This window comes from Toxotes jaculatrix, chromosome 16 (genome assembly GCF_017976425.1).
Source record: "Toxotes jaculatrix isolate fToxJac2 chromosome 16, fToxJac2.pri, whole genome shotgun sequence".
Taxonomy (NCBI): domain Eukaryota; kingdom Metazoa; phylum Chordata; class Actinopteri; family Toxotidae; genus Toxotes; species Toxotes jaculatrix.
This window is the reverse complement of record NC_054409.1, coordinates 14,597,748-14,624,678: the sequence shown is the minus strand read 5'-3', so window position 1 is coordinate 14,624,678 and position 26,931 is coordinate 14,597,748. Positions and strand designations below refer to the sequence as shown.

The 26,931-nt window shown below is 40.9% G+C and overlaps 1 protein-coding gene across 1 annotated transcript; it reads left to right on the top strand.

The window, feature by feature from the left end:
• gnaz (guanine nucleotide binding protein (G protein), alpha z polypeptide) lies at positions 1 to 26,931 on the top strand. Its single transcript, XM_041058778.1, has 3 exons — positions 1 to 238; positions 14,369 to 15,697; positions 25,889 to 26,931. Exons 2-3 carry the CDS (start codon positions 14,975 to 14,977, stop codon positions 26,231 to 26,233), a joined length of 1,068 nt encoding a protein of 355 aa, XP_040914712.1. The 5' UTR covers positions 1 to 238; positions 14,369 to 14,974; the 3' UTR covers positions 26,234 to 26,931.

Here is a 26,931-nt window from a genome sequence, read left to right as displayed (position 1 = left end):
CTGCCTTGGAGCAAACAAGAGAGGATATAGAACACAGACGTTAATAATACGGAGAAAGAGGGGCGCTAGAAGAGAGATATGTACGTGAGTGTGTGTGTGTGCGTGTGTGACCCTGTGAATATGAGGAAGATATGAATATGAAGCAGCAGGACTAAAGGTGGATTGCACATAGCCTTTCTCTCCCTGCAAGGGCTTGTCTGCAGTATCCTTTGTAAATGGATGCTGGCTTGTGAACACGGTAAGCCTGACTACTCTCACACAGCTTTTTTTTTTTTGTAATCACCGCAAGACTGGCCTGCTTTGGACACACAGGAGGAGCAAGATGCTGTTTCAGTATAGCGATTCTGTGGAGGGAGAGTGTGTTTTCCTGATAAAATGGGGAAGGTGATGTTCAGAGATGGCACCAAGGCAGGCAGCCTGTCCAGTCCCCTCCTCCACCCTGCTAGCTCTGTGCCAACGGACGCTGATATCTTATGCTTGCAATTTGACTCATCATCTCCCCAGAGCATCCTCGATTCTTATAGAATGCTTTTATCTGAATGCAGTGATTAGTTCAAGTAATTACTGTATGTAGGACAAGTAAGGGATGCATCAAAGATGATGTGTGTGTGTGTGTGTGTTTGTGTGTGTGTGTGCGTGTGAGAGAGTGTGTGTCTGTGTGTACCTGTCTGTGTGCTCTGTCCATAATCTATGAAACAGAAAGAAGGGAAATGAGAGAGTAAAGGCACCATCACACACCATCAGGTGTTCAGTACTTACAACTAACTGGCTTTACGAGACACTGAATTTGAATGTGCAGTGGGAGGTGTACAAATCCCACGGAGCCTGGCTATGCAGGCACTGGGATAAGCGGGCAAATTGTGGCCCGACAGCGGCACAGGAACGTTGTAGGATTTGCTGTTGGAGCTCGCTGTCTGCTCTTCTATGGGAAGAAAATTACATCGACATTGATTAATAATCTGGAGCTGGGATTTGTTTGGTTCATTTGTGTCTAGCTGTTTGTGTCTGTTTATGAATGTATATCTTAACGGTGAGAGGAGGGAAAAGAGGGAGAGAGCAGAGCGTGGTCATTACTCAGCAGGCAAAACGAGATGATTTGTGGCATTTTCTGTCTCAACAGTCTTTCATATTTTTAACAGAGCACTATCAATTGTTTTTTTTTCAGTGGGGGTTGGGATTGGTTGTGTAGCATCAGGAGAGCATGTGTATTTGTGTGTACTGTATGTGTGTTTGTGTTACATGCTTGAGAGGGAGAGATAGAAAACCAGTGCAGGGAGGGGTCGAGGGGCTGGGGGGTTTAACAGTAGGGAGGCAGATGGGGCAGAGGGGCGGAGGTTGATGCAGCAGAGAGCAAGAGAGAAAGAGAAAGAAGGAAAGAGAGACTTGGAGAAAGACTTGGAGCAGATTGGATGAAAGAGAGGGGGGAAAGACCGTGATCATTTCACGGTGGTAGAAAGACAGCGCTTTTCTGAGCATGTGACACAGAAAGAATGCTGGACGTGTCTGTGATAGTTCCACCAGCAGTTGCTTACACCGAGGCCCTCAGACATCTGTGAATCAAGGCAAAGATGGTGGATAAATTCCTCCTTGCCTTTATCTCTTGATCGCTACTGACACCGAAATCTATCAGGAATATTAGATTGATACTTTCAGTGAACCCCCTGTAATGTTGTTCCCGTGGAGTTTATGAGAAAAAGCAAAAACTTGATGGGAATATTGATCGTTGTCGTAGTGTAATGCTGACAGATTGGGATTAGTTTCAATTTGAATCTGCTCTTTTTACTCAAGAAACTGCTTTACATTTTAGAAGTCATTTTTGTAGCTTACAAACCATATTTTTCTCAGCATGTGACTATTAGCAAAGATGCATCTACTGTATACCGTGTTTTATTGCTTTCTGATCACCATAGATTAATTAGTATCTATGTATTTTTTAAGAAGCAGATGACTGAATGTACAGTCACTGTAATATTAATTCAGTAGCCAAAAACTGCAAACACAAAATTCTTCATGGTGCCATCTCAAGAGAAGATGCAGGTCATGTTGCTGCCATGTCAGATACTGGAAGAAAAAACATCTGTGGCCTATAATATCATAGACGATCACGATCAGACACACAATAAATTTTCTGCATGCAAACGTTTAGCAGACAAGACCGGCTGTGTTTTGCACCCACAATTTCGAGCGTCTTTGGTGATTTTTGTCCACTTGTGATCTTGCTCTCCTCTCAATATCAACTACTACAGTCTCAGTCACTGGTTGGTAACCATTAGAAGACAAACCAAGGTCACATCCACCGTGACAAAAGCTCTAATCAGTCCTGCAAGCTGCACTAACATCTGACTCCTCTTTTCATTTAAGCTGTAAAATTTTCAGTTTTCCTCTGCAACATGTCAGTAAATGTCAGAGGTCACCGATGACCTTGGCTTTAAAATGATGAACGATGAGGCCCAGTGTGAAATATAAAGGTTAATCACATGCTTACATAATGGGCCTTCACCAAGTTTCACACACAAACACACATACGCACTTACTGAAAAATGTCATCATACCCTCATACAGACCATCTGAACACACAAATAAGATTGCTTTGATTTTGATTGAGTGGTTTTGTTAAGCCCAACACACAAACCTTAACCTTAAATCAGTGGAGCATGCATGACGTAAAGCCTCTTCAGCAGCACCAACAGCTCATGTTTTGTTCTCTGTTTGTTAAAATGGTGGTGGTGTGCAGTATGTTCCCACTCAAATAACCTTTATGCATATAAAAACGAGAGCAATAGAGTGACAAAACCTATGCTGAGTTGACCTCCTTCCACCTCTTTTGTTACTTGCTACATCCACTCTACTGGGTGACATAATGGCAGGGGACAGCAGGGACAGACTTGGTTTTAAAGTGACAGTGGCTGTTGAGGTAGCAGCTCTTACACTGAGGAGGCCAATGTCAACGTCCAGTGCACTTTTCACCATCTATAACCTTGTAGGTGAGCACACTGCCGACTTGGACAATTAGTACCAGAGGGGCCAAGCATAGATCCCTAGGCAGCTTGCTTAATAAAAAGATTAATCCAAGACGTCATTTATTTCCTGGAAAAGGAGTAGCAGAATTATCACATAATTTTAATACATTTGCTTTAGTAGATGTGAGAATTAACATGAAAATTGATCTTTAACATCATGCGGAGGCAATGAAATATCCTATAAAGCCACAGAGGAAATGTGTGTCCCTAAAGCCCATGTCTATCAGTTGCTTTGTCACTGCGTGTTAAGACAGGGCATTGCTCTGATTCAGCTGGCTCAGCATTCTTCAATCCTCGCCAGGTACTGGGACAAAGTGTCATCTCCACACAAATGGCTGTAAGATACTTTTTGGCAGCCATTTCTTGTAGACAGGCGCTGATGTAGAGAGGACTAATAAATCACTTAACAAATGTTAACTCGGAGCATCAGCTTGGAAGGGTGATGATTTGAATTGAACAAAATCTAAGGGCGGGGCTCTGTGAATGAGTAAGGATTAAGTTATCTTTTGGTGTTACATAAAACAACATCAGCTCAATTCATCCCTCTCTTTCTCTTTGCCCTCCTTTCTAGTCTTTGCTGGTAGTCACATACAGGGGCCTGTCTGTTTTCCTCAGGCCGGTGAGTGAGAGGGCCTTACTTCCAGCACTCAAATCTGAGAGGGCAGAGCAGAGGGGACTAACAGAGCAACTTTGTGTTCCACTGCACACACATAACAGTGGTCATATGACAACAAGGAGGTGGTGGAGAGGGAAGGGGGGGTGATGAGGGAGTGCTATGGCCTACTACCCACTGGTGAGGGATGTTGGTCTATACTGAAAGAAAAGAGTGCCTGTGTGTCTGCGTGTGTGTGTGTGTGTGTGTGTGTGCGCGCAAGCATGCATGGATGGATCCACGTATATGCCTTCATGTTGTGTGTCTTGCATTTTGTGATATTAACACAGGCTTTGTGGAATCCAGCCAAAATGAAGTTTATAGCAGAACAGTTGGAAGCTTGTTTTGACGAAGGCATGCGGGACTGCTTTTCCATGAAAATACCTGAAAGTAGAGTGAAGATGGTGGTGTGTGTCAGTGACCTCTACAGTCCGGTGGCATCCTTCCTTTCAACTTCAACCATAACCTTTCAACAATAAATAACAGAATACGATAGTGCCTGTGCCAGTGTGTTCTTGTAGTCAGTTCTGATTTCCTGTATTTAACATGCGGATGTTTGAACAGGTGAGATTTTCTCACATCTCATTTTTCTCTCATCTCTCTCCTCCCCTCACATTCATTGTGTATAGACAATACATACAGTAAAACAGAGCTACCATTGTTATCTGTTGGGGTCTTGGCAAAACAGCAAGATTATAAATATATATATATAATTTGGTTAAAAGACAGATTCCGTTTTTTGGAAGATGATTTCGCAATTTGCTGCTAAGTCTCTGCAGGGGAAACCGCCCCAAGGCAACATGTTATATATTTTAGCCTTTATTATCATATTTCACTAATAATTGTCCCTACAGCATTTATTTCATAGTGCTGATGCGGTGGGTTAATGGCTGTTATATTGTTGCATCTGCTTCAGTATGAGATGTTTTCCTTTTCCTGTTTCAGTTTTCAAAGCAACGGCTGCAGATAATGTCTGTGGGTTGTAGAAGCCTGAAAGTGTCCGTTACCCACAATTTCCTTCTGTTGCATAAAGCGTTTATCTTATCTGACATGACCCAAATGAATATAATGCTGTAGAGAGAGTTTTTGAATGTAGATTAAAATGCATGAAACATCGGTACGCAACAGCAGCAAATGTATGACATACACATATCCAAGGGCTCACACGTGTACTCACATTTGCGTGCACACCAGTGCACACACCAGCACACGAGACTCCAGTGTCCACCTTGTGCCATCTTATCCCTTCACATCAGGCAGCCTACCCATAGCTCAGCCTGTGCACAAACATGCCATTGTCATCGCTGGCTGGCCTTGTGACTCAGTGTGACCTGCTGGATTGGAGAAGGGGGAACACAGCCATCAAGATCAGGAACGTTAAACAGAGCATTATCACGAAAAAGCATCTAGCATACAGAGACTTCACCCCCCCGCAACCCCATCTCCACCCTCTAAACAGCCCACTGTTTTGGGGGAGTCGAACGGAGAACACTGCCCATCATTGTTTTCCATAATGAATGAGTAGCGTCCTCACATGTGTACAGTATACAGGCATCTTTCTCTGAAGTCTGCATTCAGGACAGCATATCAGGAAGTGATCACAAAATGTTGAACAAACAACCGTGAGAGTTACATCAAGAGTGTAAAATAACTAGGTTTGAACATTATATACATTTTTGTTAAGGGGAAGTTCAGTTTAGTTGCTTATACTGGATTTAGTTCAAAATTCCTGATCAGTTGGTAAGTTCATAATGAACAGGTAGAAGCACACAGCTGGAAAAAGCAAATGTGTTATTTATCTGTTATTTTGTTATTTTAATTTTGTGGCTGATCAGTGTAAATCCAATAACCACTCTTCTTTTGAGCTCCATTTTGGTCTCTGGGCCTTTATGTGACTGCTTGTTGTTAACTTCTGTTTCTTCCTACCATTTTAATGCCAGGCTTTTCCTCTGCTTTTTTTTATTTTTTGGCTGAAAAAGGCTGCCTTCAAGAGCTGATAAAAGCAGCTGAGGCTCAACCAGACAGTGAAAGTGGAGGCTGCAGAACCAAAACAATTTGCTAAAAGAGGCAATAAAGCTCTGTAGAGCTGAAGGGTGCTTAATTCTCCATGATGTCAACACTGTATGTGTATGTGTATGGCCACTTTTATATTACACAGAGTGGTTTATTTCAAAACTATGGATTGATACAGGTTTAAGAATTTAGCATCAACATACACACGTTTTGGGAGATTGAGTTCATCAGCTCATTTTAAGAACAAAAAAAAAAGAAACCCCTCCGATGGTCTCGGACCATAATGGCAATATAAATTGGAACAAGAATCCTGGGTAATCCATTAGATACAATGTCAGCTGACACATAACTTCTAAGCGAAGGTGCTATCTACCATTAGAGCCTCTCAGACACCTCCTCCCAGGAGTCTTCTTGTAGAGAAAACCCAGACACACGGTTGCTGACAGGCTCATTCTTGAGACTTTCTGACAGCCTGTTTAAATGTGTCTTCACTGCATAAATGTGGTTAACTAGCTATCCTTTTCCAGCCTGAATGACAGGTCCCCACTGCTTGTTCAATTTTCACTCTACGGTTCAAGCTATTCTCAGGAGCAGATGACATACAGTAGACAGGAGACAGAATTTCATGTTGTGCTATGGATTGGTTTATTGTAGGAAGATGAAGGCTTGTCTGGTATTTTTACGCTGCTTTTTTAGGAGCAAAAGAAGTAAATCTTGCGCAAAGTGGTAGAAATTATTGAATGGTGCTGAAGATCACTCTGCCCGCGACCTATATCTCATATGATTCTGACGCAGGATGGGGCGACCACAAAGCTCTGACTCATCACACAGAAGCAGGCCTTCTAGGTTGGAATACTTCATCTATTGCATTCCACTGAGATATTCACAGCAAAAGCATGCACTTGCAACAAAACACACAGTATATTTTTCAGAGGCCTCACATGATACAGTGTTATCTACAGGATCTGTGTTGGTAACTGGCATTGGGGTGACATTGATTTATCATTCAGCTGCTAGGAGCATGAAATTGACTGTCTGATTTTTGTCCCAGATTCCACAACATTATAGTTGTTACATAGCCAGTGTATGAACTGCACGCAAAAACCACTGAGCGTAGATCCCTGCAGATCACCCACCTATGATTTAGAGCTTACTTTTGTGCTTTAGCAATTCAGAAATTTCTTTCTAAACATGATCTAATTTGTGGAGCTGGATTTCTGCTTCGCGTGTACTGCTTCACTTTACATACAACTCAATACTGATTACAGTAAAGAGACAACGGTCAATTCAAGTCAATCACAGTTGCTGTCTTTGGAACTGGAACAAAACATCCACCCTGTTTGTTACGTTTACTAATCAGTTCAAAATGCCATTACCCATTTGCTCTTAGTGAGCATCTAGTCATGCAGTAAATATGATGTGGGGGGAAAAAAACGTCAGGGATATTGGAAGGAGTTAAATCATAACAGCCCTTTTTATGGTTCCATGTTTAGGGTGACAAAAGGATTTTCACAGATTAAAATGATAATCACTGAAGTAGCCAGTTCCATCTTTATCAGAAACTCCTATGATGTGCAGTATTAGCTGCTTGATATAAGAATTCTTGGAAACATTGCCAGACTGGTTCCATCTCCAGTACTATGTTCCAGTAGCTCTTCCAGAGCTGATTTAAGACTCCTCTCGGTTGTACGCTAAGGCAGTGGGCTTAAACAGAATGCAGTTAGGATAAATGAGAGCACGCGAATAAGAGAGTATGATTAAATAGCATACTCTCTTATTAGATTGGGTTATATAACTGCTCGTATTGCTGCTGGCTAACTCTTCAGTGGGGCTGTCTGTAAAATATTTACTTTTGTCACAAGGCATATTTCAATATCTTTTTCTTATTTTAGACTCCACCTTAAGCTTGACCCTAAATGTTTTTAGCAACATTGCAGGGTATCAGTTGTGCCATCTTGAATGTGGATGTTTGAGTATCTTTCAATAAGATTCGTATCATATTTCCTGTATACATAAATATACACATAAACATAAGCCATAAATTTCAAATAAACTTCAAATGAATGGATTCCATTTTTATTTCCATTCTACATAATTTATCCAATTGGTCAGTACTGATGGTGTTGATTAAAATCTATGGTCAATTTTGAGGTTGCACTTTGTTGTGTTGCTAATATAATGTCCTCTGATGTACAGAAGAACATCAGAAACTTGCAATATGGCAGATACAAAATGTATCCCATACACTGAATAATTAACACAAATGTCCACATTATGTGCACATACAAACTACATATATTGTACATACAGCAAGATACAATGTGTTTGTGACCTAATTCTGTCGTGTGTGTCTACCTCACTCCAAAATACTCCAGGCATCTCAAGCCAGAGTAGTCTGAGCTTTAAAGACTTGATTTGAGTCATGTGTGGCCCATCAGCCACTAAGATGTTGTGGTCCACAGTGTTTAGCGTGGTACTGCAAAGATTGAAACCTCATGTCTCCAATGTAAAATCAAATTTTTCTTTAAAATAAAGGAAAAAGCCAATATTTCCTCTTAATAAAAGGCTTGTCCTTTTGCATTTATCCATGTAAGGTTGTAATCTCCTGCTTTTGGTTGATGCTAACTGACCCCATCTGTGCCCCTTTTATGATAGATGGCTTATTGTTCTCTTAGAAGAATTTAATTACTGTAATTTTTTACTCCTAATTGTGCTGGCATTCTGTTCATTTGGAAACATAAAATTGTTTCAGTGTAAGCAAGCTGTTGGAGTTGTCGTTTCAGTTTAAGCAAGCTGCAAATTGTTTGCAGGTGAATCTAATATTAGTTCCATTTGTTGTTTCACTACTCAGTTACAAAGCAATAAAGAAAACTTTTGTATTTTTCAAAATGTGCAAACTGAAAATTGAAAGACAATAATATTTACCTTTACAGTGCTCTTTGGAAAAAAGCAGGAGTTACTAGAACATGTCTGCTCCTGATTAAATATTTAAAAACCTCCAGTGATTACTGCCTCAAGACTATGATTGCTTTGTCAATGACTAACCAAGCACTGCTAACATAAATATCAATTTACTAATAATATTTTATTTATTTATTTGGGTAGCTGGCACATTGCAATGAAACGTACATGTGCTCTTTCAGAAGGAGTGCTGTTCTTCTGTTTACAGTTTTTTGTGGCAGATGATATTCTGATAGTGTCTGTTTCAACTGTCAACAGTGTCATTGCCGCAGCTTAAATTTCTAGTCCCTTTCAAAGAAATGCTAACATCCATGGAAAATTCACTAGACCTTCAGCAGGTGTGCGGTGCCGATGCTCTGCTGTAGCACAACACCATCAACACAGCTCCTAATGATCCACACAAACCTGTGAATGTCACCCTGACCTCCCGCTGCAGGGTCAGCAGCAGCCTCATTCAAATGCACAGATCCACTACATTGTCTTTTAACCATGTTACTTTATTTGATCATGATGTAAATCAACAGTCATTATGTTTCTCTTTGAGTCTTCGGCCTGTTCCTCCCTGGCACATTTCAAATCGCTGCCCTGTGTGGAAAAAATGCCAACAATCACGTCTATGTGAAAGAGGATTAGTCTGCCCGAACATCCGTTTACCAGATTTTCTGTTATATATGCCTTCATGTGGGAATGAAATCTTTCCATGTATTCTTTTTCCCTCCCCTTTCGACTAAGTCGTCAACTTTTGGTCAAATGCCTTTTCTGACTTCTGCCTATACCAAACAGTCTTATCTGTGACCTTGTGGTGGCAGAAAAAGCTGTTGACAGCAGTAGCTGAGGAAAGTGCGCCTATTGATCACCTCAGATTTTCTCACTAATGCATTGCTTACTCCCTGCCTCTGTGGCATCTCATAAATTAATAACATCTCTCCAACAGTCTCGCTTAGAGGCCCTCTCTGCTCGGCTGAGCAACTTTCTGTCCCAGGAAACTCACAAGGCTTTGGCTTTTTTTTACTTCAGCATATTTTAATCTGTTGTTTTCTACACAGCTTTTAGTCTTTCACAGCACAGCATGTATTCCGTCCAAAGAATATGAGCTTTTATACAGTTTTGAAAACAAATGCTATGAATGCAGAACTGAAAAAAATGACATATGACTGGCCTTGACAGCCAATACACAGCTCATAAATATCTCATACGGCACCAAGGTTTGATCACAGCTTGACAGTAACTGCTTAATCTTGACACAATAGCAGGACTTAGTACAGATCTGGGGATTAGCTACTGCTTCACTCCTGGGGTTTCACATATTATTATAAAAATCACTCTGCTAGATTCCAGTAGGACTCTGACACTGTATATGGACACTGACCAGACCGCCCTGAGTCTTTCTGTAACCTCTTTTTGTCAGGCAGCCAGGGGTAAACTAGTCACGAGCAGGAAGCAACCTTCCTACCACTGAAACATCTGCCTTTGGATGAGAAAGTATAAGCACAGTGCAGCTGATCGTAGGGCATGTGAGATGTTCCATTTTCTGTGTGCGCACTGTATGTTAGTTTGCTGGAGGGACTCTAGCTGCTGGAATGCTTCTTTATGCAATGCCAACATCCATCAGCAAGACAGAGATAACATTGCACTTTCTGTTAATATTTATATAATATTAAGTTTATTGCACTGTGCTAAATACGGTGCAAACCTCTATGCACTGGAGATTCAAAGAATGTTCCACCTCCTCCCTGATGCATGAATGGTGGTGGCACACAGAGTTGAGTAGGCCTGTTAACCCATGGCTCGTATGGATATAAATTACAGTACATTCATCAAAGAGTCACATTTCACTAGCACCATATTGTTCTGAATAGTCACAGTTAAATTGGCCATACATGTGCCTTTCTGTACAATCCTAATGAGAACACTGAATGTAACAGCGGCAGATTTTTTCACTCATTTTCCCAGCACAGGTGCCCAGGTTGTTGCTCACAAGTCCTTGGCCTGCTTAACTGTGATGAATGGGCCATTTTCTTGATTTAGTTAGTTTTGATGTAAATTGGTACTGGTTAAGTGGCTCATAAATGGGAAATATGATTGCTTGCTGGTCCCCTGTTGAAGACAACAGTTATTTATGACTGACTGGCAGATGTTGTGACGCGCAGTGTTCTTCCCTCCGCCCGTCCACGGCAGGTTTATTCTCACTCAAGCGCCTCATCCGATACCTCTTGAAAGGCAAGCCTGCTGACCACAGCGCTGACAAACACACCTGCACACCTCATTCATAAACCATTACAAGATGGCTAAAAGCACACATGTGCCTTTCACCCTTCCTTTAACGTTGCACACTTTTGCTTTTCATTCATAAAACACTTTCTGCATTTGTTCTTCCTCATCTCTGACACACCTGAGCACAAGAAAGAATTTCCTACAACTGTCAATCTCATCACTACACATTATACCACTGCGCCGGACCATCACCTGCGTTTTCTCCATTCTTTTGGCATCAGAGGTGGTTTAAATTAATTTGATTTAAGTCGCGTTTTCAGTAGCACAATAAGACTGCTGTCACACCAACACATGGATTTAACGTGTTTGTATAGCTCTTCAAAATATCTGCTATGAGCTACGATTGAATGTTCTATATATGCTTTACAATGGCTGTGCAGAGCTGTTGTTGTTACCTGGTGTTACCTCAGTCACTGTTTCTGCAAACAGATAAGGATTTACCAAACAACTGAGCTTTCATTTCCTCTTTTTACAAGTTCTGTTTTCTCTGTTTGTTCCTATGTAATTGCTGCCATGTGACACTTGGTAACTGACTTCCCCAATGCTTAATACTTGTTCTCCTCAGGTAGTAAGTGGCTAGAAATCTGGAAAAAAAAAATCCACACTATTTAAATGCGCAGGTACTTCTTCTGTGTGTTCAGTTTTTTGTAGGCATAATAATTTTTTGTTTTTTTTTTTTAAACAAATTTTGTGCCTGAGGAATAACATTCAGCCTCTAATGGATTAAAATCACCACTCAATGTAATGTGATTGATCCTAATTTTAATAGCACTTTTGTGGACTCAAAAATTGCAGCGGGAAAGTAGAGAACATTATACAACAAAAACACACAGCAACGACCCATATTCATCTCTAAGAAAGGGCATGATTGTAATTATTTGCTGCATGGTAAATTAATAATAGGTGGCAAGCACCTGGGAGAGTGATGGCGTGAGAGCCAATGGGCCATGTGCAGCGGCTGCTGTGAAGGGAAGGCAGGAGAGTGACCGGGCTCAGTCTCATCTTGGCTATCACATTACCTCAGCCCTCATGATACACTGAGATGCTGGCCTCTCTCTGTGGCCCCATGGCTCTGCCTCCTCTCACTTACTCTTAAAGTGACTCTTCTTTGTACCAGAGCCACCTGTGTGATGACACAAGTGTCCACTTTTTTGGAAGATGGTCTGAGGTATATGAAGATAGATAAAAGTTAGGCTAGAAGAGGTAAGCCTGAAAACATATCCTTATCAAGTAAACATTATGACACTGGAGGCATTATTTTGGTATTTTGTTGGACTTACATAGTCTGCTACTTATTGTCCCTTGCATCAGGGCTATTGCAACTTTAAGTTAAACTATGTAATTTGTTACAAAGAATAAGCATGTTTTCATCCTGTAGGCACTTTATTAATTCTGTTTATTTAATATTTTTTTTTTAAGTTCCAGGCATTTTATCCCGCTGGGTTATGCTCTAGTTGTTAGGTTGTAGGTAAGAAATACGGCACACTTTTTTAAATACTGTATAATAGCATGAAGAATATAATTAATAAGAATTTAACATGATAATGATACATACTGATTTTGCACCGCCAGCACATGACTTCCTTAGCAATTATCTAAAGTGGTATAACTTCAAAAAGTGCGGAAATGCAAGTGCTGCACATTTCTGAAATAGCAAATTGAAAAGACTTCACACGCGGCTTTTATGTGTTTCGTGGACTCTCAAAATCAGTGATGTGCATTAACCGGTTTGGCTGGCTATGCCATTTTGAAGGGGTAGTCAGGTGCCTGAAGCCAGGAAACAATGCTCTCCACTCTGTTTGTGTTGTGATGCTTTGTTATGGCTTTGTTCTGCTCTGGTTGTCCTCTCCGTCTTTTGAAGAGTGGACCTCACTCACTGAGCTCTGAGAAATGCTCTCTCTTTCTCTCCTCTCTCTCTCTCTCTTTCTCTCCTCTCTCTCTATCTATCTGACAGGTCTGCAGAGTATAGTTTTGTAAACTAGGCCACAGTATGATTTCACATTTGTTACTCAGCTAATAACATCCAGCCTGTTTCAATGTGCATCTATTTATCACCATATTCCACAGGCACTCACTGCTCCAAATCTGTTTGTGCTTTAAGTCTACTACATACTATAGGAGAGAATTCTATTAGAATTCATGTCCCCAAAACTTATTAGCATTCAGTATTTGTTTTATCAAAGTGAAAGTGCTGCCTCCTGAAAAGCTAATATATCAAAGCAGGAGCAGAATGAAAACAAATATTCTCAGAAATATTTTTATTCTTGTGTAGAATCTGAAGGATAACAACACAGATGTCTGGGCAAGGAGAAGGGGCTTTGCAGTGGTATGAAAGCATGAGAGGCACCTGCTGGTCTGAGCCTGTTATTTCCCACGTGTTAGTAAATAAGCACTTCACCTGATATCGACCAGACAGAGGACAGTCGGAGACAGTGTGGGCTGTAGTGTGAATAGCAGAAGATGCTGTTGGTCACAAGGAAACACATTTATCTTGTTTATCCTAAATCAGTTTCCTTTCAAATAGTGGAGTTTGTTTTTCTCTGCCTGTTTCTATGTGTATGTTTGACCTCGATTGTGTATATAATGAGTCTGTGTGTGTATCTGTGAGTGCGTGTGTGTGGTGTTAGGCGTGGTCAGCTGAGCTCTACTTTGGCTCAGAGTCTATGGTAACACAGGACTGCAGATGGAGCGAGATGGGGTGTGTGACTGTTAGGAGCAGAAATCTGAAGAGGTAGTGTACACAGAAAAACGGTAGCATGGCAGTGGTTGAATGGGAAGTGGGCAGGTTAGTATGCATGTATATGCTTTCATTGCCAAACAGTCAACTTCCATTTGTTGAAAAAAGGTAAAGTATTTAAATTTGCTTATTTTTTGTTTCTGCAGTTTTTCTGAAATTAAAAGTTCAATGATAGAAATTTGTTTTCTTTCCAAGATATGAGAACACTGATATCACTGTTAATCTGTACACAGGGGGAAGTGCAAAACCTACAATTTGAGGTTTAGGCAACCACCAAGCACTTCTGTGCTTGGTGGTTGCTTCCAGCTTCCAGCTTAGTGCTTCCAGCTATGTGGAGGGTTGCAAGATTCAGTAGGTGATCACAGGATTTCATAAATGTCTCTAAAACTCATGAAAGCCACACACTGTCATTTTTACATATCTGTTTATGTGGGTTTTAAGCAAACAAAATGTGTTAATTAGTGATAATTAGAGAGTCATACTTGCTATGCTAAGCTAGGCTACTTACCTCCTTGCCCCAGCTCATTTTCAACAGTCATAACAGTGGTATCAGTCCTCTTATCTCCCTCTTGAATGCAAACAAGCATATTTTCCAAAACATGTTGATCTATTTCTTTAACATGTAGGTTAATGATGGGGCGGATGGTGATAAAACTGGTCTTACATGTCTTATTGTTATTCATGTCTCTTCTCTGTCTTATGTATTGGCAGACTCAGAGGCCTTCAGTTATCGGGGAGATATCACACCGCAAAAGAAGCAGAAAGGATTTCATCAGGAAGATCAAGCGAACCAGACCAAATATCGAACTGAAGTGGATGGTTGCAGAAGCCAAACAAGGGCAACGCACCACAAGAGCCATGTGGGAGGAGAGTGAGGGAGTTTTGCTATTCACACACATCAAGTCCAAACACTTCCTCTACTGACATACGCTGAACCTTACCCAGCCCTCCTCAACAGCTTTTCCTCAGGGGGAGCCCCTGCTATGAACCCCAGCTCCCTTGGCTTCAGCAGGCAGTCCAACCTCAGTGCCAGGCGCTGTGTGGGCATCCCACAAGTCTGGGTTTTGCCCACACAGGACTCTCAGACTGCCCCTGAACAAAAAGAATGAAATACTCCTGAGTCACTCCTCTGTGTGGTGGCTCTCCTGTCTAGTGTTAAATTGGTCTGTTGTGAAGTTTTGTCTGCCTCTTCCCCACCAACCTCCTACCTTTAGTGAAAACTCTCTCCAACTCTTTTCAGTCACCGCTTCATTATAATTTGCTTTCACATCAAGCAGCAGCACGAGTTCCTTTGTGCTCACCACGTGGTGGAGGACCATGGGATGCCGTCAGAGCTCGGAGGAGAAGGAAGCCGCGAGGCGCTCGCGGCGAATTGACCGCCACTTGCGCTCAGAGAGTCAACGGCAGCGGCGTGAGATCAAGCTACTATTGCTGGGCACCAGCAACTCCGGCAAAAGCACCATTGTCAAACAGATGAAGATCATCCACAGTGGAGGCTTCAATCTGGAGGCATGCAAGGAGTACAAGCCCCTCATTCTGTACAATGCCATCGACTCTCTCACCCGCATTATCCGGGCCCTCACCACCCTCAAGATCGACTTTCACAATCCTGATCGCGCCTACGATGCCGTGCAGCTCTTTGCCCTCACAGGGCCGGCTGAGAGCAAGGGCGAGATCACTCCAGAGTTGCTGGGGGTCATGAAACGTCTGTGGGCTGACTCAGGGGTGCAGGAGTGCTTTCAACGATCCAATGAGTACCACTTAGAGGACAACACTGCCTACTACCTGAACGACCTGGACCGCATTTCTGCACCCGAGTACATCCCTACTGTTGAGGACATCCTACGGTCCCGCGACATGACCACCGGCATTGTGGAGAACAAGTTCACCTTCAAAGAGCTCACCTTCAAGATGGTAGATGTGGGCGGACAGCGTTCAGAAAGAAAGAAGTGGATCCACTGTTTCGAGGGCGTGACTGCAATCATTTTCTGTGTCGAGCTAAGTGGCTATGACCTCAAACTCTACGAGGACAACCAGACGGTAAGAAAAAACCGTGTGCCCATGTTTTCATTCACAGTAGATGTATGCACATGAACTTACTGTATTTATGCACATGAACAAACTTGCATGCAGCAGCCACTCAGACTAACACAACAGTTTGGAGAGGGACAAAGCACTCACAACCCAATTTGCGTGAGAGGAGATGGAACATTTATTTCTTATCACATGACTACATAATTTAAGTGGTAAGAATAAATCTCTTATGTGAGATAGATAATATTTGATTTACTGCTGATTTTCAGTACAAGTGCCAAACAAGTTATTTTGTATTAAATGGTTTAATAGTTCTGAGAAGCAAAGAGAGCACAAGCCTGCTCTTCTGTTTCACTTCCTCTCTGTACATCCCCATTTACAACAGCCATGCTGCGGTTACACAGATACAGGGATTAATTTTTTTCTACTTTTATTTCTTCTTTGCTACAGCACATTTTAAGGTAGGAGCTGTCTGAAATTAAGAGGGAGTAGTTTCAAACTCATTTTTGTTGCTTGAGGATTACTTTCAATTAAGGCAATAGATTTTCATTTTTAACAAAAGTTTGGACGTAGCATTTCAGTTGCAACAGTTATTGCAGGACTTGTATTGCAAAACAATTATTCCCTTATTTCAGTAGACTGAGTACATCATGTCTGCCTTTTTCATTTTAAATTACTTTGGTTTACCTGGGTCTCTTTCAAACCTCATTGAATACATGATAGGATTGGACAGGATTGGACAGGATGATGGATTCACTGTATTAACGTGCTGAGCAGCTACTCTACCAAACATTATGTTTTTCTTATTTTCATCAAATCTTCCTGTTGTAATGGGCAAATGTTTTTAAGACATAGTTACAGAGGGTAGCTTTTCATTCTCATCCTAAATGATCCTTTACAGTTCATTCAGTCTTGTCTAATAAACAATTTGGAAAGCCTTATCCAAATTTTATGGACCTTACCCAGAGTTCTTAGGCTCGAGGCACGAGTGGACTGATTTTGTAGGAATGGGTAAAATGCATTCACCCTGCCTTAATATAGTAACAATCAAAGCCATTTTAAATCTGATGAAGAATGAATGAAGAGAGAGGCCAGGGTTTGTTATCTCCTTTTCATGGATGTGGAATTTGAACAATTTCAGCATATCCGTCTTCTTATCTGAGTGTTTTGGAATAGTTGGGTAGTTGCTGCTTGTTTAACTGCTTTTTTTTGATAATGGAAGGTCAACAATATACACTATTTTACCTTTTCCTGACTAGGACAACTATGAGGGGTCAGCTATTTTCTCTTTCTTCGCAGGCATGATTACATTTTTTCCCTGAAGAGGTTCCAGTATCCAGGTTCACCTTGATGTCTTTATACAGTCTCAACTAGAAATAGCTTGAGTACAGAGGAAACTTTTGTCATCCCTGTGACTGAACAGGCCTGATAATTCATGGCTTACCCGGATAAAACACGGTGTACATTGTGCCAGGTTGGAACATGAAATCAATTAGTTCTATAGGTTAAAAATAAAGTCTAAGGAGAAAAATGCCGTATGGTGTTAATTGAGTTCACAGAATAAAGTGTGAGACTGTACCTGTGAGAATTAGCAGATTGTGAAGGCACTGTGTAGCAATGGGAGTTCACAGGTACTAGTAAAAAAAAAAACAACTTTTATTATTCCGAGATCAGAGGGTAGGAAGAAAGCAAGGCTCAAAAGTTACAAGAACGAAAAGACATCCTGAAAATGGAGCAGCCTTCCTGCTGCTGAGCTTGCAGAAAGTGTACATCAGCAAAGAAGCATGAGTTACACATTTCAATCCTTTTTTTAATGGTTGGTTTGTGGTAGAATCATTGACTGTCTTTACAGTTTTATCTGATTTAACACATGAAGGTAAGCTAAACACAACAAGACTTCTTCAGTTGTTCAATGGTAAACTCTGAATTAGAATTACCGACACTGATGCTAACTGTGACTTTCGGAGCCAAGACTGTGACTTGTTGCCTTATCTGATTCAAGTGAAACCTTTTCACACGTAGCCTTTGTGTTCCCAGATAATTGCATCAGCCGTCAGTTCATCTGGTACATTATGCACATTTTGGCTTTAGATTTATTTATTGAGGTATTTGATATATGCTACTAGTGTCTATGTTGTTGCTACTGCTGGAGCATCTGGAATGAGCACACATGCATAGTGTTATCCCTCATTACAGGACTGATGTTATTCACATGCAGTCATACACTTTCCTTGTGTGAGGGTGTAAAAAAAAAAAAAAACTCCTCAAATGATTATCCATGCATTTTAGAAACATTAGGGCTCATCCCATCATGTAATTGGGTGGGGTACATCCTGAAAAAGTTGTCAGTCTATCGTCTATCTTGCTGTGAGGCAACAGTACTAACCACTGAACCACATCAGATAGTTGCTCTTGTCAAAATTATTGATGAGAGCATGTAACAGCATACCAGGAATGAATCCAATGATGGTTAGGCGTGCCTAAACCGTTTTCTTGCATGGGTGTGGCTGGTATGTTAGCCATATTCTGTGCAAGCCAAATGCGTTGCGACTATACTGTGAGACCAAAAACAGAGGCTCTGCATGAGGGACAGTAAAAATACAGCGGTCTTATAGTCTTGAGCATGATGCTTCAAGACAGCAACTGGCAAACTGATGGCTCAGTGGTAAAGCTGAATACCGACAATGTTCCTCAGCTAAATAACTTTTCCTAATGCCCATCTCTTCCCATTGTGCATTGTTTGAAAAGCTCCATGTGTCAAAAATGTGGATGATAACATTCTTAACATCATCGAATGTTATTAACTACTCTATCATTAGCAATGAGCTCAGATCTTTTGGTATAAAGAAATTGCTTTAAAAATGCCAAACTTTCTGCAAAAATCAATTACACACAATATTTATGGCAATAGCACATAAACTAAAATCCAATATTTATGACTTTCAAGACGTTAAAACAAATATGTGGGTGGTTAAATCCAGAAAGTTGGAGAAATTAACATTTTGGAGGGCAAACCAAAACCATAAACATCAGGCTACAACTTACACAGCAGGTGGTCAACAGTTTATGTCCTAACAGTTTACATGTGGCAGAAATGAACATGAACATATCAGGACGCAGGCCTTGTTATAATAATCTGCGGGGGTTTTTTACTCACACATATTTTAAACTGAACATCACATAATGCAAGGGGGTGTATTTAGTTTGATGTAACCACTCTACAATAATGCTGATTCAAGCTGTAAATTCAGTCAGCAACAAAGTACTCAAACAGTAACACGTCAACACTGATCTCATCTCATGGCTGAGATGTCGCAGTCATTTGTGACACAATCTAGGTCGAACATTTATACAAAAGCCAAATGCAGATTCATGAAGGGAATGCTGTACTAGCAAGTGTGCATGTGCATGTGGCCGCACCCTCATAATCTACGGGATCATCACACAGACAGCACATTGTCGCAGTAAGTCAAAATCTCATATTCACTTTACACCTAATCTAAATGTTACTGCACTGAGTGCAGGTACTATATGTCACCGCTGTTACTTCAAGGTCTACAGATGGCTCCATACTGAATTCCTACATCTTGGAACCACCCGCTTCCATAACCACCGTCAGCTGACACAACACTGCCAAACAGCTGTTACCTAACACAAAGTCCAGCCTCTACATGCTCAATACATCTGCAGTGTGAGAAAGAGAAGAGCGTTTGTATCTGTGCACTGTGCATGTATTTTACATGACATACCACTTGATACATGGTATGCCATGATATAACTGCAGTGGAACCCAATTTGGTTTCTGTTAAATTGAGTTTAGCATCAGTTATGATTAAGGATATAGGTCCTCCTCGACTGAAGGTCAGTACAAGGTGAGGGTGAAGGATTGGGTCATTAAGCCGACCCTGATTCAGAAGAGAGAATTACATAGATAAGCTACTGTAGTACAGAAAACAAAAGAAAAACGCCACAGATTAGGAAATATATAGGCAAATGTTATCCCATTAGAATAACCAAAACAATGCACAACACATACAAATAAAATCCTTGAAATATCTGGAAACAAGTTACAAGTTACTGTGACCTGTACTATGACCACGTCAAAGTGCTAAAACTATCTGTATGCTAGGCCGAAAGCATGCTGCTAACAACATGTCTGACAGCACGACTTGAGCAAAGGCAAAGTAACAAGTGAACATATTTCTATCAGCAGATTCTGACAATTAACTAGAGAAAAAACTAAAGCTTCTAATAGACCACAGAATATCAGGCAGACTGATCTCACAGGAAATGTGTATATATTTCTGAGAAAATGTTTTCCATCTATTCAGTCAGCCTGGATGAACAAGAGACGACTAAGATTTTTACATCAAAAATATAACCACATCCTTGCATTAACGTTTTGCAAGGCAATTTTGGGCAAACATTTAACAAAACAACTTTAACGTGCTCAATCTTCTGTGTCAGTTTTGTATTTACTGGGCTGGGCAATATACAAACTACATTTAACAGCTGGCAATGTGAAGGCACGAAGAAAAGTGGTGCACATGTATTGATTTAAACCTCGCAGAAATAATGTTGTTGTACAGTATATATATTGCTAATTAATTAATGGTTATTTTGTAATTAAATTAGCAGTGTGTTATAGTTATAATTACAATTCATGCCTTGTTAGGGGGGGGCTGTAACTTTAATTAACTGACTTAGCAGTGGAATTAATTCCCCTCCAGTATCAGTGATATTTACTCTTTGTCTCAATGAAAACGCTGACATCTGGTTAAGAGAACTTCCTGACTGCATGTGAGCATAATATGAACCTGCCAGCAAAGGTATCTCTGACCTTCTTTATGTCAGCACAAGTGAGTCAATAAGCACAATGTATTCTTTATAACTACTGCACATGTATGAAAAACAGTTAGTTAACTGATGTGAAACAAAACTTTGCAATGAAGTTCAACCCTCCAGACCACAGGCGCCTCATCAATTTCAGTGTAACTCTGACTCATCTTTTTCTTTGACTGGGTTGCAAGTTCTGCATTTTGGAATAGAGGTTCCATGAATTGTCTTATCTAAGAAGAACACAACACAACCGATGGTGGAAGCTGACTGGCATAGCCAAAGATGGCAAAAGTTATTGTTGTCGGTCTTACAATCTAGTCCGTTATTAGGAATGATTCAGTGGCTCATTAGGAATTTGGAGACATTCGTCAGTTTTTATGTGCATGCGCGTGTTTGGTGATCACTGATCAGTAGCTCCAGAAAGCAGTCTGCATATGTATTTAAAAAAAAAAAAAAAGGCTTCAGTTGCTTTGAAGGTCCTCATTAGTGGTAAAGGTGTCGTTTTTATAATGATAGCGTGTTGTGCCCATTGATCGTCTTAGTGATCCAAACCTTCAAAGCTTTCTGCAATGTCACACAGGCAGAAAACAAACTTCGTCCGACCAGAACGACACCGGTTCAGTTTCAATGCACCAGCTCACACAAGACTGAAAATACACCATAATAATTACAGTACAACATTTACCCATCAACCCATTCCCTGATGCATTTTCCCTGTCCCATCCCTGTCTTCATAATGAATCAGTTGCCGTGGTTACTGTTGCTTAGCAACAGGCCAGTCAAATGGTCCTAATCCTGCACTGTTGACAGTGAGCTGTGACTAGGGAAGGGAGGATGAGAAGGGGAGAGGAGGGTAGGAGAAAGGAGGGGTGGGTGTGTGTGTGTGTGTGTGTGTGGGGGGGGGGGGGGGGTATGAGGTGTATATGTGGATGCATCTATTGTGTGTCTATGTGTGTGTCAGTGGGTGCGTTATTATGTGTAGTGCAGGTTTATATGCAATAACTGAGGCTGAGCAACTGCAATGAATTCTGTGTGTATGTGTGGTGAAAATGAAAAACCTAGATATGAGGTTAGCGGCTGTTTAAGCTTGCGTTAGCCAAGCATCAAGGCAGACACTGACTGCAGTGTCAGCTCTGTTTCTCTTGCTTCAATTATTATTTTTAATAATCTCCCCTCAAATGTGAATTTATTGTCTGTCACATGAAAGAAGACAGGAAATTAATTAAGAGTGTTTCATGTTTTTACATGTTTAGTTTAAGTGTTAAGTTTGTCATGTGTGCTTTTCCTTCCGCACCACAGCAAAGACAACATGTGAACTGATCTGAGTGTAAAACGACAGTTTCCCTGATCTTCTGACTCTAAAATCACCTGTGTCTCAAAGTGTTATCAGGGATATTCTCCCTCCCTCAGCCACAGCATCTTAACCAGCCAGTGGGTTATCAAAAGCATTACTATCATGTAATTGAATTGCTCCATATGACATAATGGTGTTTTGAAAAAAAAAAAAAAGCTTTCCAGGAAATGGAATGAGACTGCTTAAAGACGCACCAGGTAAAAAGATCATGTCATGATTTTTGCCAATATATTCCTTGTCAGGCTGTACACGCTCACATAGCTGCCAATGAATCCCCCAAAATGACTGTATGAGAGTACTGTATTTTTAAATGGTAACAGCGATGTTAAAAAAAAAAAAAAAAAATCTTTTTAGCTTCAGTTTATGGTACAAGTCACAGAAATGCATTACGGTGACCATCAGTCTGAAGGTTTAGTGCTACACACATGACTACTCCAGTCTGCATGTAGATATACATGCAGACTGGAGTGCTACATACTAGCACCCCTTTATCCCTAATAGTGTAACAAAGCCATTATTTATCATCATTTTATGTTTGGCTTCTAATGGAAATGTGAGCTTCAAAAGGCTATGGACAGCTGGACATTATCCACAACATAATATTATGTACAACTGTAATGTGTTTGTGTTTGTTTCACGTCTAGACCCAGCACCGTAGCTGCCCACAGTAACAGAGACATTAGTAATTAAACAGAGAGGAAAACAGAGAGGGAGCAGCCTGAATAATGTAATTCTCAGGTACAGCAGAAAAAAAACATGGTGCCAGAAAAAAAAATCATCTCGGTAGATAAGTGCAAAGCACCCCTTCCTGTAAGGCAGTGGCATTTAAAATGAACCTTAATGAATTACGAAGGGGTGGCTGCACACTTAGGTGATTTGTATTTATGGGAAACAAAGCAATGACACTGGGATGAACTTCCTCATTAATACTTAAGCTTAATTAAGGCCTGCGCCTCTGGAGTACTCTGACAGGAGGAGGTGAGGGGGAAAGAAGTGTGTATGTTTGTGTGGGTGTGTGTGTGTGTACGTGTATCTGTATCAGTGGGTGTTTGAAGCGCAGGAAGGGGGTCTGCATGCTTTAGTGCTCCTGGGTGCCGCTCTCCCCCTCCTCCCTCTCCCCATTAAGAAACTCTTACTGTATGGGCGCTGGAGTGGCCAGGTGAAGAGACTAGAGACCCCCTGGGCACAGCTGGCTGTTTCCTGCCATCCTCTCTTAGCAGCTGGGCTCTTTGTTTTGACACCCTGAAAAGAGGAGGAGTGAGGTCAAACAGCCTGACATGATTTTGTGCAGTGTACAATGCTTGGAGACCAGCCCTTGTCCCCAGGGGACATATACTTATACAGAAAGGAGAGCTTATGTTTCAATCTCACTGGTTAGCAACATGTGAGAGAACAGGAGTGAAACATATGGATGAAGAAAGAGCAGTTTTGACCCCTCAGCTCAGAACTAGGGTCTCACAGATTTTGCACATACACTCTTATGCAATATGTGTTGAACAAAACATCAATTTATTTCCTTCTTCCTGTGGTTTCTCATTTTAGTTGTTTAGACAATTAGCTCATTTTTAACAGGCCAAAAACTCTTTTTGCAGAAAATGTAAGTGGTAACCCGTGCCTAGTTTGCAATACTTGTGGTTTAAAAGCCCTCGTTTTATTTTCATTGTGTTCTTGGAAAACTTCGACAGAAATTCTTCAGGTATGTATTTGTTGTGGGCTACAAATGTGTTATTGTATAACACATTTTATACTAAATGTTTATTGTGTTATTGTATAACTCATATCATGCTGCTGCCTCTTGGCCAGGTCATCGTCGTAAATGAGAACTGGTTCTCAACCGACTTACCTAGTTAAATAAAGGTTAAATAAAATAAATAAAGTGTCATTTTTTTAAACGATCATTTATTCAAAGGCAGCTTTTATGGACATAAATAATCCAGCCTGATAATGTAATCTTTTTAACCTACATTGCTGTTAAAGAAACTTTGAGGGCTGTATCTAAGGCTTACATGCAACTTTGGTTTCTCATAATTGTAGCCTTTTCATCATTATCCAAAAATAGTGTACTTACACCACTGAATAATCAGGGTTTACTTTGAATCTGCACTATGATTGTCTAATCCTTCGCTATTTCCCTCAGTATCTTTTTCATGCTGTGCAGATCTTGTGATTTGCTCTGAGCATCATGTTGTTTCAGTAACCTTTTAAACAGCAGTCTTCCATCTGACAACCTCCCAGTCACAAGCTACTGGCCAGTCGCCACATGCCAGCAGCTGCCATGAACAGATCAACTTTCTTTTTACTTTTTTCTCTTATACATTCAACGTCACATGAGCACAAAGTGTAAGGAAGCACACAGATCCATACATGCACACACGCACACCCACACACAGTGTTTCATCTGCACCAAAACCAGCACATTTTACCATTCTGCAAGTCAAAAGAGAGATGAGAAAATATAACCAATTTTCAAATGCTATTTAAACATTTCTATTTAAAATCAAATGAAAAAGCTAAATGACAAACAAGTTACCTAACATAAAATAACCACAATTTGTATGCCTCCGCCAACCAGTCAAGTTGTGGGAAATGTGGTCATAATCTCCCCTCCTGTTTCTCATTTATAATGTTGTTTTTGCAGAACATTACTCTGTCACAGTGAAGTTGACCTTTGACCTTTTGGTCATGAAACGTTATCATTTTATCCTATTAGACATTTGTGTGAGATTATGTCATAATTAGCATATGAAATCTTGAGTTATGGCCAGACGTGTTTTGTGAGGTCCTCTGACGTTTGACCACCAAATTCTAATCAGTTAATTCTTGAGTCCAAGTGAATGTTTGTGGCAAATTTGAAAAAAATCAAAAATTCCTTCAAGGAGTCCCTGAGATATCACGTTCAAGAGAATGGGACAGACAGACAGGCAACCCCAAAACATAATGCCTTCTGCCGCAGCTGTCGCCAGTGTGGAGGCACAAAAACATTTTAATTACAGCATAGTGTCAGAGGTGTGGTTTAATGCAGATACCAGTCACATTGTTCATATTTCCTTTCTTGCTGCAAAGTCTTGCTGCTACTCATTTGTGTTCTCCCTTTACTGTATCTTATGACTAACTAATTCATCTGAAGACATTGGTGATTTCCCATTACTGAGTTGTGAAATAAATCTTAGATTTAAAATGTGACTCCTAATGTGGTCCCACTAGCTATAAATGATAATGCACCAGTGTTTGGAAGAGCTCAGACATTTAGGAAAGTTGAAGAAGAAACCATAGAGCCAGAGCAGCAATGGTGCACTAGAAAAGACATAAAGGATGAATTAGATTTTGAGCATTTAAATCAATCTTAATAGCACAGAGGGAGAGGCTAAGAGGAAGAAGTCAGTGTTGTCTTTATTATCCTTCTGTAAGCTTTTAGATGTCCCAGTGGCTGAGTGATTCTGTTATGACAAACTGTATGAGGTCAGACCAGTCTGTCCTCAGTGTAAACAGGCTGTCTGTCAACAGTCCTTGTCCCTGTCTCCACATGATCCATCAACATGTTCATATAAAACAGTCATTGCAAGTTTAACATCTGTTCTACACAAAGGAGTGAGAGATTTCTGTAATGAATAGAAGACTGCTGCACTTCTACAATGACTCATCAATTTGCAAATTTGGACTTGGAGAAAGTGAGCGGTGGTAAAAGAAGTAATCTGCTGTTTCTGCTGAGTCTCAAGTCTCTGTTGACATAACAGAGAAGCCATACCTTTGGCTAGTCAAGTGGATATCTGTGACATGCTGGATGACTTTAGACCTCCTCTTCTCTTCATTTTCATCTTCAAATCGTGCAGTGACCTTACACGGTCTAATTTTCTATCTTGGGTTTTGCCAAATCATATGATTCTGTTAGTGTGATAAATTAGGCTTGTTTCAGTTGTTGCTTCAAAGAAAATACTACATTTATCTTAGCTGTGACATAATTTCCTCATGGTCTGATTTTCTTTTTATTTCCTTTCCTCTCACAGAGCCGTATGGCCGAGAGCTTGCGCCTTTTCGACTCCATCTGCAACAACAACTGGTTCACCAACACATCGCTCATCCTTTTCCTCAACAAGAAGGACCTGTTGGCTGAGAAGATCAAACGCATTCCTCTGACAGTGTGCTTCCCTGACTACAAAGGTCAGAACACCTACGAAGAGGCAGCTGTCTATGTGCAACGGCAGTTTGAGGACCTCAACCGCAACAAGGAGACCAAGGAGATCTATTCGCACTTCACCTGTGCCACTGACACCAGCAACATCCAGTTTGTGTTCGACGCTGTCACGGACGTGATCATCCAGAACAATCTCAAGTACATTGGGCTGTGCTAGGACCTGACGCAGGGTGTCGGGGGTGGGGGGGTGGGTAAAGCGGGCTGCTTGGCAGCGGTTGGCCTGCCATCAGGCTGAATAAACAAAAGGCATGTCAGTCTGCCTGACGGGTTTATCTCTTTGAAGAGGTGCAACAGAGAACTGCAAAGGAAATGAGGTAGTAAGATGGTCAGGGATAGACGATTCTGTAGATTAAACTGTTTCAATTGAAACAACGGAGCTGGCCATGGTCAAGATGGGATTTTTACCCAATGTGTTTGCACTGAATATGAGTATGCAGAGACACCCAAACACACATACACACACACACACACACACACACACTGACACACAACCTTATGTTTGCTCACACACAAGATCTTTGGATCAACAGTCAAGCACTTGTTTGACAAGGCAACACTGGAAATTCTAGACAGCTACCCCTACCTGCCTGCCAAACCTGAGACTGAGTAGAAGGTCTGTGCTGGTGGTTTTCAGTTACTTTTGTCTCCTTTATTTTATTTGCCTGAGTCAATTAATGCTGCTTTACAAGACGAATTTTGACAGAATCAATGTTCTCTTTTGGATTTTCACCCTAACAATGGTAACCAGTGAGTGCACCTGATGAGATGTAGAGTGAGCCTGTATTTCTGAGAAAAAAAAAAAAAAAATGTCAGTAGACATGATGTCACAGGGTTTCTGCCTAAAAGAGGAAACTG